General features: G+C 40.2%; 1 protein-coding gene across 1 annotated transcript; it reads left to right on the forward strand.

Moving 5' to 3' along the window:
• The first annotated feature begins 1,607 nt into the window (after positions 1 to 1,607).
• Positions 1,608 to 11,852, forward strand: cib2 (calcium and integrin binding family member 2). Its single transcript, XM_049575225.1, has 6 exons — positions 1,608 to 1,942; positions 3,218 to 3,252; positions 7,602 to 7,713; positions 10,337 to 10,484; positions 10,591 to 10,786; positions 11,194 to 11,852. Exons 1-6 carry the CDS (start codon positions 1,892 to 1,894, stop codon positions 11,213 to 11,215), a joined length of 564 nt encoding a protein of 187 aa, XP_049431182.1. The 5' UTR covers positions 1,608 to 1,891; the 3' UTR covers positions 11,216 to 11,852.
• The last annotated feature ends 5,194 nt before the right edge of the window (positions 11,853 to 17,046 follow it).

The raw sequence follows: 17,046 nt of genomic DNA on the forward strand, positions 1-17,046 counted from the left end.
CAGCCATCCATTCAACAAGGTGCTGGAAACATTCCTCAAGATTTTGGTCCATATAGACATGATAGCATCACACAGTTGCTGCAGATTTGTGTGCTGCATATTTGAGATGATCTGAGTTTTGTGACATGGTGCGTTATCCTGCTGGAAGTAGCCATCAGAAGATGGTACACCGTGGTCATAAAGGGATGGACACAGTCAGCAACAATACTCAGGTAGGCTGTGGTGTTTAAACCATGCTCAGTTGGTACTAAGGGGCCCAAAGTGTGCCAAGAAAATATCCCCACACCATTACACCACCAGCAGCAGCCTGAATCATTGATACAAGGCAGGATGGATCCATGCTTTATGTTGTTGACACCAAATTCTGACCCTACCATCTGAATGTCGCAGCAGGAATCAAGACTCATCAGACCAGACAACATTTTTCCAATCTTCTATTGTCCAGTTTTGGTGAGCTTGTGTGAACTGTAGCCTCAGTTTGCTGTTGTTAGCTGACAGGAGTGGCACCTGGTGTGGTCTTCTGCTGCTGTAGCCCATCTGCTTCAAGGTTGGACATGTTGTTAGTTCAGAGATGGTCTTCTGCAGACCTTGGTTGTAACGAGTGGTTATTTGAGTTGCTATTGCCTTTCTATCATCTTGAACCAGTCTGGCCATTCTCCTCTGACCTCTGGCATCATAAGGCATTTTCACCCAGAGAACTGCTGCTCACTGGATAATTTCTCTTTTTCAGACCATCCTCTGTAAACCCTAGAGATGGTTGTGTGTGAAAATCCCAGTAGATCAGCAGTTTCTGACAGACCAACCCGTCTGGCACCAACAACCATGCCATGTTCAAAGTCACTTAAATCACCTTTCTTCTCCACTATGATGCTCGGTTTGAACTTCAGCAGGTCGTCTTGACCATGTCTACATGTCTGAATGCATTGATTTGCTGCCACGTGATTAGGTGATTAGTTATTTGCGTTAACAAGCATTTTTTATACACTGATGAGTGTTATAAACATTATTGGACAGTAAGTGGTAAAATATTGCACAGGGATGTTGCACAGTATAAACATAAAGGATATTAATAAGAATATGTATATAGGCAGGCTAATAAACGTAGTATAATAACGTTGTGTAATATATAATGACACATGAAAGAGTATTTACACAGTAGAAGTATGCATGTGTGTATTTTTTATAAAGCCAAACATACCATATAATATGCATATATTACATACATATCCTCTCCACAGACATATGATCCGTTTATTAAATATAAAGCTTTATAGATTAAATGACCCAAACATACATAAGATTATAATCTTAGCCTCACCATAAGCATTTTAATAGCCTGCTGATTAAAATGAGGAAGTTATTGACATGTAAAAAGCTATAGCATTAAATTAGCTGATATCATGGTATATATATCCGTTTGGTGAACATTAAGCAGCACCTTCATTATCAGCTCCACAGTTATTTATGCAGGCATTTATTTATTTATTTATTTATTTATTTATTTATTTATTTACCTGAGGTCCTATTGGTCTGCCCTGACTCCGGTTGGACAGCAGCTGGGTGCTTAAAGAGCAGCAGATCAGTTTGCAGCTCAACCTCCACCGGCTCCGACACAATAACTGGACACTGCGCTACCACTTTTCATTTTTACACATGTTTTTTGAATGCAGCATCTGCGTTTTACGGCCATGGCGGACATCTCCTGTGAGGACAACAACAACAACAACAACAACAGCAGCAACCTGTTTTATTAAGAGTTTGCAATGTCGCTGATCCATCCTGTGCGGAGACTTTGTCTTTGCCGCGGACCTTTATAAATGCCTCTCACTGAGAAAAGGCTTCGGACGTTCAGTGTTGTGAATGTGGACAAGCAACAAATGACTTGATTAAGATGGGTAACAAGCAAACTATATTTACCGACGAGCAACTTGATGCCTACCAGGTGAGCTTGCGTGCAGCATGGTGGAGGAGATACAACCCCAGGTGCAGGAAAATCATCTTTAATTATAAAATAAATAGGAATATAAGTAGAGAACTGTGCATATACAGCATTGGTTTACAGGCTTAAGTGCATGCAGTGTGTCGCTATTCCTTTTTGTTCCTGATAATGGCCATCTCACTCCTGACAGTGGATCCACATGAGTCCTGGATTTAATGGAAAAAGCAACATGTGAAACTGAGATAAAAGCAAATGGATGTTCAGTATTGATCAGTAATATTAGGTGGCTCTGATCCCTATCAGTTCATAATAGGTAGGCCTAATAATGAATTTCCATCTAAGCGTGGCCAGTTATGACCCTTCTGTTTAAATATTTACACAGTCTTGATCCGTGTTAGGTGAGAATAGCCTATCAGGAGGTTTTGATTTCATCGCAAACTGGAGCATCTTGTGTTTGTTGTGTCACCAACTGAGAAGATCTGGCCTTTGTCCCCTGTAACAATAATCCAGGTTTTCCTGGGAAGAAAGACATCTTCATGTGCACAGGTTTATCATGTGATAAGGTGTGGACTTAATAATTGATGCCAAGCCGACGTGACATGCTGTGAAACTCTACTCTTAGGAGACAGTTTGGTTCTCAAGAGCCTCTCTGGTTACTCCTGCTGCTCTTTGGAAACCCTTACGCTGTTGCTTTCTGGTTGCTGTAGTTTCTGTCATCCGATTTAGATGTTGTCAGCCCATTAAATGGCTGTTATCTGTTGTTTTTAGCCTCACAGATACACTTGTTTTTTATCTTATTTTTCTAGGATTTAATGTTTAAGATGTAGCACCCAACACTTCTTATCTACCCAAATATCTTCATCAGTAGGACTGCATTGACTTAAGTGGATATATCTGTCTCTGGAGCTCAGCTGGCTGCACTCTACTTCTCACACTCAGACACAGTGGATACAAGAGAAACTGTAAACTGAGGTGCCTCCTGTAGGGCTGTTAGATAATGTGCGTGCCAACATGTGCATGTCAGACAACAGCAGATTGTGTTCCCCTTTGCCACATTGTCCCTATTGCAAAGTGGCAGGTGACAACACTCACACGCGTCATCATTTTACCAGACACCTCGACTAGCGTTTGTGGGACCTCAGAGGAAATGTCATGAGTGTGACTCACAGATGAGTCAGAGTGTTTTAGAGAGGATGTAAATATTTTTTGGTACCATAAACACTACAGTCTTTTATCAGACTAAAGCAGTTTTGACATGCTGTTTTTCTCTCATTGCAGGACTGTACGTTTTTCACACGCAAAGAAATTCTGCGGTAAGACTTTTATAAACCTCCTAATTCTGGTGCATTACTCAGATGCACTGTCAGTCATTTGTAAACAACCTGCTCTTACCATATGATTATACACACAATAATGTAACCAAATGTGTTTTCCCTGCACTGTTGTTAAGATGCACTTTCAGTGGACACTGGGCATGGCATATAAAACTGACTGTGAAATCACAAACCATGCCTTGTTTGCAAGTGGCTGTATAAAAACGATTACCACTTGAGACTGCATTTGGCTCCTGCTGGAGGAATCCAAAGTGTCTCACACGCTGAGCCATGCCAAGTCCTCAGAGCAGACGGCTTCCCTCTTGGGGAAACTTAATGCTGAAGTTGATTTCATTGGCAGCTGTGATGTGTAGTATTTGGACACTGTTCAACAAGGGGAAGATAGAAAACATTCTGATAATAGCAGCCGACTTACAGCCTTAGGATAACTTCAGAACTGTAAAAGCAATGAATGATTTTTCATTTAATATACAGCACATAACTTACAGTTACCTCAGAGTAACTGTAGATAATGTGTTACAGTTATAAACTCTAATAACTGTGTTATGTTAATATCTGAATGTGGATATTTGGAGTATAACACAATTACATATGTGTTGTATGACTAGGGGCGCAGTTGTTTGCCACTGATTAGGATGATTTAAACAGTGAATTTGAAATTGAACCCAATCAAATGTGGTGATAAAACAATTCAGTATTGAACACTAACTTGTAATTTTAGGTTGTATATGTACTGTTGCTACTCTAAAGAGGAAATCATGCATTTTGGCACATGGGCATGATATAATTGTGTAATAGTGGGGCGGCATAACTGAAAAATCATTCATTTTCTGACGAAAGCACCAAATTTGATATGTATCTCTGATGACCATGGCGGCAAAAACCAATATGGCTGCCACCCGAAAACCATTTCAGCCATAACTTTTGAACTGGATAAGCCTGGTGTCTATTTTATGGTTTCTGGCCATGAGAAACATTTGATGCATCAGGACCTTTAATTTGCATATTTCCAAGATGGCAGCTACCTAAAATATATTTTTTTTTTAAACTCTTTTGGCAAACTTGGTGTCTGTTCCTTATTTTTAAGCATTCGATACACATTGGAATACTCAGATTTATGATTTCTTTTAAAATCATGTTATAATTTTATTATACTCTCTAATTTACATATTTCCAATATGTCCGCTATCCCAAAAAAATTAATTTGCACACATATATTCACCCCGATTGAGTTGTAGGGATGAGCTTTTTCCATTCTGTTTCCATGTTTGCAACACCACAGACATAATTAACAGACAAGTGAAAGTGAAAAATATGTTTTATTACAATTTATTGCAATAATGAATCAAAGAAAAGGCAACAGTACACAATTAAATCAGTTTATGAATACATCTTACCTTTCAGGAGAGATAATTGATATAGGATTATTTTTATTTTAATCCATGCAAATGCAATTTTTGGTAATAAAGCTATAGTTTATAACTGTAACTTGTAAATGTGCCAATATCATCAAAAAATCAGTCAGAAAAAAATCCCCACATAAATAAATACAACAGCAAATTAATGGTGACTAAATTTCCTAGTACAGTCTGACGTCCTAAATGACCTCCTTATCAAACCCATAAATTATCTTCTTATATCTCCCCATCAGTTTAACACCCCAGCATATACAAACAGCCATTTCAGACACATGTAATTACATCTATGAATGGCTCAGAATGTGCACTTATTGTTCATGGAGATTGCTGCTATGTGAGATAATCTGGTGCTTGTCAGTGAAGATCTAGAAGGCTCTCTCCAGTAGCAGCATCGGCATGTTACCTAAACCTCTGAAAATCATGTTGACCTTTTGACTGTGGTGTTGTTTTCAGTGTCACATTTCTACCTCTTTCGACATGTGCAGCCTCAACACTTATAAAGATGAAATAAATATCAATCTAATCTTACTGATTGCTGGAGGTATCATGACTCATCAGGTAGCATCACTTCTCTCGTCCTGTCACTCACCCCCTCGATGACGGGCATAAATTAAACAAATAGGATGCATTTCTTGTTAATGGAATCGACCAGTGATGCTCGCATTTCAGTATCTTTTATCAGTGGTTCTAGATCCTGGAAGATAGATAGCTACTTAAAGAAATTAAATGCTTATATCCAGGAGTGTTGCAGTGTAACATTAGAAAAGGATGAATGTAGTCTGCAGGGATTTGGGGTCTGCAGGGATTTGGGATCTGATCTGCTCATATATGTGCGTTTTTTAAATGTTATTTCTAACAATAAGACTGCAGGCATTTGGGTCCTGTGGTGCTCCTGTTACTGTCCTTTAAAGGTACGCAAACTATCAAGAAAAAGTCATGTTCCTCTGCCTCTTTGTACACTTCTAATGGCATTACTGCACATGAATGAAAACAACCAATCATAGCTGAGGTGTCTCTAACACAGCTACCAATCATGCCAGTCCCTGCTCATGAACTACAAGCCTGTTCTCATTCTGAAGTTGTCCAATACTGCCACCTTGTCAGTGATTTAAATTAGCCACCCTTCGCGACTGTGTGATGCAAAGCTGGGCGGTGTCAGTATATAACGTGGCCAGACTTCCCTTTTTTGCATTGTTATGATATGCCGCTGGTCGGCACCTGTCGTGGTGGTATGATATGCCACTGGACAGCGTCAGATTGAAACGCTGCCAGTAACGACATAATATAAGGAGCTGGAAAGTCCCTATATAGTGGTGGATGTGTCCAACAAACACAGGACTTTCACCCAGGAGTCTGTTGTTCGCTTCCTCGATGCCAAACCAAGGTGTTTTTTTCCCAACCTAACCATGTGCTTTTGTTGACGTCCTGGTGTTGGTAGTGCATCCTGGAACATCAACAGCAAACACAGAAGGATACCTAGCGCATAATATGTAGACATGAAAGGCCTCTGACAAAGCAGCAATATGTGACGACTTGGGATGAGAACGTGTACTGCGATCAGACTGTGAAACTAGGCAGCGCTGATCAAATATGAATCAATCTGCATTGCCTATTTCTTACCTCAAATGTTTCGATAAGCATATTTTAGTGCACTGTTTGGCTGTAAAATGAGAAAGTTTGTAACCTGGCCTCCATGTTTGACCTGGAAAAGCACTGCCCACCAGACAGAGCAAACGTTCTCATTTAACAGCTAAACAGTACACTAAAATATGTTTATGAAAACATTTTAGAAAAAGAAATAGGCAATGCAGTAACAGAATCTTGATTCATATTTGATCAGCGCTGCCTAGTTTGACAGTTTAACCGCTGGTCACGAGCATTATTGAAATCATTAAGCGCTGCATAGAGACTCCTCGGCTCTGATTGGTTGTTATCATTCAGCCGTGGTGGATTCTAGCAAATGCCATTAAAAGCACTACAAGGAGGAGGAGCCTGATTTTCAATCTGGTACACTTCTGTATGGATGTAGTGACAGTTTCAGCAGCTCTGACTAAAAGTTATTTTTTATGAAGGTTACCAACTGTAGCTTTAATCCTTTTCCCCTTATTAACAAATGGTGTGCATGTACTTGCTCCTCCTCGGTGATATTGGCCTGACTTTGATTCCAAGGCCATCAGTGGACTGGAAACAAAATTGACAATCAGCACAGGGCGTAATTGGGTCCTACACTTTATGACCCTCATAAAACACTCCTTGTTTCTGTCTCCAGCTGCAGCGCTTACAGCACAGTTACGTAACATCACGGAAACAGGTTATCACAGATGGTCATGAGGTCACAAGGATCTGAACCCTTCAGCCTTACGTCTTATCTAGCACTACGGCATTTCAGTGTTTTTGTATCTTTAGATGTGCTGTAGTTTTGGGAACACTTTCCAGGGTTCATGTCTTTCGGTGTACCAATGAAACTCCATCATTTTGACAGATTTATCTCATTTAATTGTGGTGGGTTTGTCCTCTAAGACCAGTGCCCTTGCTGATAAATGGCTCTACTCTGAAAAGGCAGGTACGCCATGACAGGATTAGTCAAACGACGGAGTGAAGGGGCTGTAGATAAACACCCACTTTCCCGACTTTTTGTGTTCATCATTCAGACAGGCACTGACATTATTCTCAGTAATGAATGACATAAAATTCAAGGTTTTCACAGCGCGAGAGAGAAGGACAGGAGGGAGAACGAGAGGCACTGCATCTATGGTACTCATAAATCAAAAGCCTATTACATCATCCCAGTGCTGTTAATGAGAAAATCTCCTAACATAACAATTTTCCAAGTTCTATCTTATCTTAAGTTTCTGGTGTTTGTGTTGAGTAAAAATCAAAGCTCACGTGTGTTTTTATTTTGTGTTCTAGGTTGCACGGCAGATATCATGAGCTGGCTCCACATCTTGTACCAATGGACTACACCAACGATCCTGATTGTAAACTGCCTTTAGCCTTAATAGTCAACATGCCAGAGTTAAAGGTAAAAACTCCTCAGCCTCTTTTTACCTGTACTCTGTTTTTAAGCAGCTGCATGATCCTGTGTTGTGTTGTCTTATTTTGGATTGTGCTATAAGGACACTAAAACACACCCACCACTCACATGGGCAGACACCTGATCAATACACTCTCGCTTCTCAGAGGGCAGAATTGATTTTTAACCATCGCCATCACTGATCTGATTGCATGACACCACATTCTGTGAGCTCGTGAAAGTTAATGTGCCATGAAACGCTAAGCCTCTCTCATCCTGACTGACGCATCCACCTCCTATTTTTAAGCACCTGCCATTTGAAAGGAACAACCAGGACTTTTAGAAATGGCATTTTGCGTAACATCACAGCCACATTTACTTCCACCTTTCTCCCGCGCAGCAGACACAAGTACCACACAATTTTATATGGAGTCCTTATCCACCGAGGGCTGAGCACAGAGACTCGTAATGTGTCCTTCCTCTGGGCATAATTGGCCCTTGCCTGTAAAACTGTCACAGGATTGCAGGGCCTGTAAGGACGGAGAGGAGGAAGATGGAGACCACTCGAGGCAGGATTGATGAGACCCAGCGGTCACCCAGAGTGCTCTTCAGCTTCATAACCATAAATACATTCATATCTTGCTGAGTTTTGACGAGCTGTGTTGAGCTGACTGGACTGATTCAGGCTACACTGACATTGCTTTGGGGTATACAGTTAAAATGGCGTTGCTTTAGATGGCTGATAGCTGTTTATACAAATGGCTTCTTTTGATGAGCTCAAACATGCTAACTGTCCTCCAAACAATAGCTGTGTGTATATTGCGTAGAGGTGTAGAATTAGTGTGATTCAGTGTGAATTTATTGCAGATTGGGTCAAATCAGCTAATTACCAGGGATATAAAATCTTTCATAGTAACTCATGGTTGAGCAGTGGAGGATAAAATATTGGCTTCACTGTACCAGCAAAGAGAGGTTGTCAGCCCTTTTTCAGCTGGACCCTGTGATCAGCAGAAAACACCAGATGTGAAACTGACAACAGCAGGTGAAAACAAATGGTCGTGAAACCTTCCTTTGGGGATATATTTAAGACGTATACTGCATTAAGTCTTACATTTACATTAATGTGTAGTAGGGATGTCATGATATACCGGTACTGATGATAAGCATGATCTATAAAAAATTATGAGATAGCCACCATCTTTGTTTGGGGGAAAGGTGCTGTGTATTCTGTGGACTGTACACTACAAAATCTTGAGCGAGCTTTGATTCAGTGTCCTTTCTGGTGAATTTCACAACCTTGAATTGTATTTTGATTGAAGAGTATTGAGGTCAACACGGTGTTTGATTATTTTGAAGTCCTTTCTGGTGACCTAAGGCAAGATTTGAGAGAAAATTTTCCAAGATCTGGATGTAGTGAATGAATCATGCCTTAGCTTGTCTGATCATACCACTTAAATATGATTCAATTATGAATATGAGCCGGAGGATGAAGCTTTCGATTTACTGGTCCCTCTACGTCCCAACCCTCACCTATGGTCATGAGCTCTGGGTAGTGACGCAATCGCGGATACAAGCAGCCAAAATGAGTTTCCTCCATGGGGAGGCTGGGCTCAGCTTTAGAGATAAGGAGTACAGACATCCGGAGGGAGCCGCTGCTCCTTCACGTTGAAAGGGGTCAGTTGAGGTGGTTTGGGCATCTGATCAGGATGCCTCCCGGACGCTTGCCGTTAGAGGTGCTCCGGGCACGTCCTACCGGTAGGAGGCCCGGGGTAGACCTAGAACACGCTTGAGGGATTACATATCTCGTCTAGCCTGGGGACGCCTTGGGGTCCCCCAGGAGGAGCTAGAAAGCATTGTTGGGGAGAGGGATGTCTGGGGTGCTTTGCTTGGCCTGCTGCCCTCGTGACCCAGCCCCAGATAAGTGCATGAAAATGGATGGATGTATATGAGTGGATATCAGTTGTACAGCAGGTCAACCAGCAGCTCTTTGGCATGTTGGCATCTTGATGTCACAAAGACAATGATCTGAATTTGCCGCTTTCCTGACCTGTTCTCTGCACTGCTACAAAAGCTGCTGGAAGTGATCTTTAACCCAAGGCTGACTTTGTCATTTAATTTGGAATCTGTTTCGTTTCTTCTGTTCTCGCTTTGCCTCCTCTCCAAAACACACGCACACCTGATGCATTGCAATAACTAGCTGGCCAGCACAGTGTGTGGCTACCATGGAAATTTATCTGTGGTAGAGAGAGTAAGTTGCAGTTAGTTTGCCAGTCCTGAAATGGAAAATGCTAAATTATGGTCTTAGTTGTGTACTGTTAAAGCCAAGTTATAATGGTGTTGGACTTGACAGTATATTCTCAGTTAGACAGCATGAAAGAAGCAAGAGAGAACCAGGGATTCAGGTCAGCTAATGCAGTTTGAGTCAGTGAAAAAAGGAGTAGGAGACACGGCTAGTGCACATGTGTATGACACAAATTTTGTATGCTTTTACACAGTTATGGTTACAGACGCTCTCCACCTCCCTACACTTGTATTTTGAGTGTGATTCATTTGCTAAAAAAGAGACAGAATGCACAATAAAGAAAGCTGAAGATGAATTTGATCAATGGCTTTTTTTCTCTTTTGTCTGGAGGAAAACCCATTCCGCAACAGGATCGTGGAGTCTTTCTCAGAGGATGGGATGGGGAATCTCAGCTTCAATGAATTTGTGGACATGTTCTCAGTGCTCAGTGAAATGGCTCCTAGAGAACTCAAGGCCATATATGCCTTCAAAATATATGGTAATGACACATTTCTAAACCACTACATTATAATTTGTCAAATTTCCCAGAATTCAATACAATTGAAATTTGTGTTTTATTTGTTACAAATCTCTGTTGCCCACAGATTTCAATGTGGATAATTACCTGTGCAAAGAGGACCTTGAAAAGACTCTAAATAAGCTGACGAAGGAGGAGTTGACTCCTGAAGAGGTGCAGCTGGTGTGTGAGAAAGCCATCGAGGAGGCGGATTTAGACGGGGACAACAAACTCTCCTTTGCTGACTTTGAAAATATGATTTCCAGGGCTCCTGACTTTTTAAGGTGATTAAATGCGCCTCGCTCAAGACAAATAATCTTTTCATATGATGAATTTGTCCATACATTGTATGCGGCTCGTTCTATATGACAAGCGGGGGCACTTTAATATCAGCCGATCCATGCATTAGCCCTCATGCTGCAGTGCTGTGAGCTGTGTCCCTGCTTACTTACAGTTTTCATCCCCCAGATGGCTGGTAATCATTTGCATCATATAACTGTCAGCCTAACAACATCAGTTAAATCCTGAGTCACCACTATGTGCACTCATTTATATGCAAATGGCCTCATCATAATCTGTCCCCACTGAAATGATGAACACAACATTGCAGTGGGTTTATTCTCACATACACAGTACATCAGTATGTTTACATGCACAATGACTAATGCTGGTCCCTCTTTTGTCACTCCAGTACCTTCCATATACGAATCTGAGAGGGCTACATGGAGGGTTTCCACGGACGGCAGCATGGTGAACCTCAGTACTCTACCTGCACCCTGTCTTGGCCGCAGCACAGTGCCTCCCATCATCCAAAAAAAGGAAACATACATAAATACGTCTGCGTAGTAAGAAGCAAACTACTGAATACAGCTTGCTTTGAGCTCTCCAAGGACCCAGAATTTCTTACTGTAGATGAAAATGTGTTTTCCTTTCACCACCTTTAAAGGGCTTGACCTGGATTGGTCTCTTGTTGGGGGAAAACATGACTTTGGACTGATGCATAAAATGCTTATCTACCTATATTGCACATGAGATACAAACAAGTCTTCCTACAATGACGGACTGGATATTTAGTATTTATAAAGCTAAGGACGAAGCTTGAAGTGAATGAAAGCACAGCACTGGCATTAAGGGCATACAGATATTTTATATGAGCTATGCAATATTTGTACACACAGTGTATTGCTTTTAATCATTTTAGGTTGTGTTTTTTTTTTGTTTTTTTTTTTGCTTGTGGCACTGATGATGACAATCATATCTTACTGTTCTCCAGTTTCATGAAGGGCTCTGTCATCTGAACAAATGTTGGTAGCTTTCCTCTGCCTCAGCCATTACCATGAGATATTAAATACAGCCATCTTTTAGATATACATGTTACAGTATTTTATGTGACTTCAGGTATTTGTCTTACTTTGAATAAATGTAATTCTGTGTCTTGATTTTATTGTTGTCACTGAAAAAGCATGAGAAAGTTCTTAAAGGTATACGATACAAGATTGTTGGTTATCGTTTGTAAGCACGCTCTCCAGCGAAAGTGAAAGTAAAAGCAAACCCCCGATTTACTCTTGTTTAGTGTTTCACCTCACTGTATTAAACAAGTAGACAAGGCAAATTCATCTTAAGAATAGCCATATTTAAATGGTGGGGATCCACTGATACGGTGTTTTGAAGCCAATGCCCATATTCTCCTGACCAAATCCAGCATTACATGATTTTTCTATAGTTTAAAGGTATGCTACGCAGGATTGTTGGTTACGGTTTGTGGACACACTCGCCAGCGATAGTGAAATACCAACCAACTCCAGATTCACTCTTATTTGGCCTTTCATCTCGCTCTATTTGCATAATTTTTGGTGCTGTGTCTCTTTGATGCCTGCTGCTAACGATCTGGCAGCTGGTTGCTTCCTTTCTGTAAAGCTTCAGCCTCACCTGAGCACTGTGGAGGTACACACCCATAAATGTCCCAAACACAGACAACAAGAGAAAGATACAGGTAGAGGGCAGAGTCCCTGCAGAAAAATACACCTCCACACACTTCTAGTGGGTCATATGTGATGATTTTAAGAGGGGTTACATTAATGATACTTTGTTTTTTAAGAAAGTCCTGCAAAGTATACCTTTAAAGGTCCAGTGTGTATGATTTAGGGGGAATATGTTGGCAAAAATGGAAGATAATAAGTATATTTTCTTGAGTGTATAATCAACTAAAAATAGGAATAGTCATGTTTTTGTCACCCTAGAACAGGAGTCAGCCGCAAAACATATTTGAGTCTAATTATGAGGTAACACAGTCTATTGTGTCTAAAATAGCCAAATAGGTCTAAATTAGCATTCATTAACATGTTTTAGCTCAAGGTGGCTACTCTGCAGTGGGCTATTTATGAATATTTGGTAAGAGTTGGTGGTGAAAGCATATTAATCTGGCCGCCCATTATTTATTTATTTTTTAAAGATATGTTTTGGGCATTTTTAGCCTTTATTTGACAGGACAGACAAGCGTGAAGGGGGGAGAGAGATAGGGAGTGACATGCAGCAAAGGGCCACAGGCTGGAGTTGAACCCGGGCCGCTGCGGCAACAGCCTTGTACATGGGGCGCCTGCTCTACCACTAAGCCACCGACGCCCCATCTGGCCCCCATTATTAATGTCTTTATTTTCATGTAAGACTTACATTTTTTAATTTGAAATCAATAATGAATCTTGCAAGGGAGATTCAAGACTAGCCGCCACTACTGAGGTTCATTTAGACATGACCTCAGCAACATGTAGAGGAAAAGGTGCCAGGCTGTAGACGTAGTTGACACAATTTTAAAACTTTTTTTCTATAATTCTGTGGATAGGCTACACATTTTTACAGTTAGATAATGTGTGGATTTCTTTAGGGCTACAGCAATGATAAAAAAATAAAAATTAAAATGCCACAGGAAGCCACTGGAGAGAAGCTAAAGAGCTGCACGTGGCACTGGAGCCACAGGCTGCCCAGCCCCGCCTTAGAATGAGCCTGGTCTATGGAAATTGCCATGTTGCACCACCATGTTTCTACAGTAACCCAAAACAGACAACTCAAATACCTGTTCTAGAGAGGCCCATTTGCATTTTGGCATTAGCAGCCTCTTCGCAATAAGAGTGTTGGAAAAACACAATTTTTTCCATGAATGTGAAACCACTTTATTCAGTGATTTTACTGGTTTTAATCACCTGGTTTGTTTGTTGTGGACAGTTTTAGCTCTGTGGATTATTCAGCTCCCAGTAAAAACCTGAACAAGTACCTGAAGTAATTCTAACCAAGACAAGTTTCAGCTGGTTACAATTGGCAGTCCTAATTGCTAGATGCCCCTTAATACCCCTAAATCTTACACACTGTACCTTTAAATTAGTTCAGTAATATCCCGCCCATATAACAAGTTCACCTCAGTCTGCAGCCCATGATGATCAAGGAGTGTGCACAGTAAAGGTCGGGAAATGACTCCGCCTCTGCATAGCCCATCATAGGAGCTATAATAACTTGTTAAGCAGGATGTGATCGTTAGGAGCGAGCTGCCTCAGCACTCACAAGCATTATTACATCCTGCGCACACAGTTAATCTCTACAGGAAAGATGCAGGAAATGGCCGTGATCATGTTGTTTGATTAATCCTGGTTCCTGGGCTGTAGGGTACATATATGCATCAGATACATACGGAGTGAATTGTGATGTCTTGGTTTTGTGCAGCATATTTTTACCTCAGGTTGTACTAGTGAGTCATACTGTGCAATGTGAATATGTGCCATACATGCAGAATATTTTGTTCATCTGCCAAGAGTCACATCCGAGTCATCTTTACGTCTTTGTGCAAAGGCTGCAAAACAAGCGTGAGTATTGGTGCTGACGAAAACAGAACACTTACAAAGAAGAAATTGGGACACTGGCTGCAGGCTAAAGCAACATAACAAGCAACCCAGCACAAATTTAGATCATTTCAGTGCAAGTGTGTTGTTGGGCAATAGTTGTTCCTGGTAGCTATTGTGATGGGCGATTGTTCAGACAGGATCTAGTGCGTGACAGCAGACAAAAAATACACATGCATGCAGATCAACGCGAAAACATGAGAGTACAAAGTAGAGCCGTGTAGGTGGATGGGGTGATTATTCTCAGGCACAGCTATGGAAAATGAGGTAAAGTTCATACTGAGTGTCTTAATTCACCTGAAAGGGGGAGGATGTTGAAGTCAGTTAAACAGAGTGCAGTCATCATCAGAGCTGCCAGTTAATTCTTCCCTTATCTCCAGCTCCCCTTTATGAGGGCAGCATCAAATACTCAGGGCAATACAGCACTGATTGTGTGGCTCCATTAATTACTGGTCTCACCGAGAACATCTGTTTAATTATGATTCCAGCAGAGAAGCTCCTGGTGCAATGTGATACTGGGGCTGTAAAGCAGCCGTTACTGTAAGCAACTGTTTCTGTGCTTGAGAGGGGCCAAACAATGTGTGAAGCTCACGCCGATGTCACTCCACGGGACCCTTGTCTTGTGTTAACTCGATGTGATTTAAGACGCTGCCTTCAGCTTTCACAGCGTGACGACAGTGAGGTCTGATAAACTGCTCGATGGCAGATGGAGAGATTCTTGTGGTGGTGGTGCTGCTGTGTATCAGTGTTTCCTATATTATAAATTCTTCTTGAAATTGATTTTTTTAACCATACTCTATTTAGCATTTATGCAGTATATAAACAGACATAAGGGACACCGTTAAATGTCAAATGTGTTTTGCAATATCTGAAACGCTTCCTGTGAAGCCTGTATAACTAATGTATGAACTCATAGTGACTATATGAATATTAAATATTTATTTATTTTTAGCAATTAGACATTTATTTATTGGCCTAAATCTTAGTTTTCTGTAACAACTAAGCAAAGTCCATCCACTGATGGGGGCCATGAGATACTGCTGAAAGATCAACAAGTAAGTTGACCTTTATTGTCTTTCTTTCTTTCTTTCTATCTTTCTTCCTTCCTTACATTTACATTTATATAGTGCTTAAAACCCACTTGTGAGGGATTTGTTCATGTGTATAATCAATTCATGTTTTCATGTTTTTACATAAAAACTGTAAAAAATGTTATCAGTTATTGATTAACATAGTTATGGATAATTCATAGTGTGTCATAAGCAGTATATAAACAACTAATAACTGGTTTATTACACACTATGATACACTACAGTATCTAGTTGCAAGCACAGGCATTGGAGAGACTGTTAAATGTCAAATGTATTTTGCAATTTCTGAAACACTTCCTGTGAAGCCTCTGTATCTGATGTATAAACTGATAGTGAATATGAATATTGAATATTAAGTATTTATTCTGCTCTAAATACCCCCCCCCCCTTTTTTTCTTTTTTTTTTTAGCAATTATGCTAAATTTATATATTTATTCATTTATTTATAGGCCGCTGATGGGGGCCATGAGATATGTCTGAAAGCTCCAGGAGAAGTAACCTTCTTCTTTTTTGCAAACTTAGCTTTATCATTATTATTATAATTATTATGAAAACAATTAAATCCACACTTGTGAGGGATTTGTTCATGTGTTTAATCAATTCATGTTTTACAAAAACTGTAAAATGTGTTATGCAGTGTTATTAATCATTGATTAAATTAGTAATGGCCAATTCATAATTGTTGACAAATACATTAATAAAAACTACTTATATATAACAGATTGTAAGATTATAAATTGATTATAAATGCAATCAATATTTTTTTAGATTTATACCATGTTTTAAATCTAGTTATATTGTAATGCTCTCTTGGCTATCCACACCACACCATAAAATTGTGCTGTTATGATAATAAAATTAAGATATTATTTTTCTCTTCTCTTTTCACAGTGTTCTTTTTAATTAGCATACCACATAACTTCAGTTAAGCTAGCTGTAGCTCAGGCTATTATTTGCCTTCATCACTAAAATCAACAGGCCTACATTTGGGACAGGTGTCTATATGGGGCAGGCCTTTAATTTATTTAACACAAAACTGTTGCTCAGCAAAGATTGGGGAATACAATAAAAATGTCTATTTAAACCAGCGTGAATATTACTTGTTTTAAAATTAGGCTTCGGATAATGTATCTGTTATGAATCATTCATTTGATCTAGCTCTAACAGAGCATCAGAGAGAGAGTGAGTTACAGCACCCAGCATACCAACACAACACCACTTTATCCTGTTAAAACAACACTCACAAGTTGGATTAATTCTTACAAAAAAACCCTTTTGATTCTTTTGATCTGAGGACCCTTATGGACTAAAGGAAAGTGAGTATCTTACAGGGTAACTGAGAAATGGACACATAATGTGAGGTAGCCAACAACCTGGTTTTATGCATCCTAAGAACTTCCAAAAAACAATGAACTGCTTGGCAACCAGACCAGGCTTCTAATTGAGACAGGCCTTTATTTGTCATAATGTGTAGCGTGTTGTGTGTTTCGTCAGAGTCATTCACAGGGGCCGAAACCCACTGATTCACAATCAGGCACTATCACATCATATCTCTTTGTTGAGAAG

Source organism: Epinephelus fuscoguttatus, linkage group LG4 (assembly GCF_011397635.1).
Source record: "Epinephelus fuscoguttatus linkage group LG4, E.fuscoguttatus.final_Chr_v1".
Lineage (NCBI taxonomy): Eukaryota > Metazoa > Chordata > Actinopteri > Perciformes > Serranidae > Epinephelus > Epinephelus fuscoguttatus.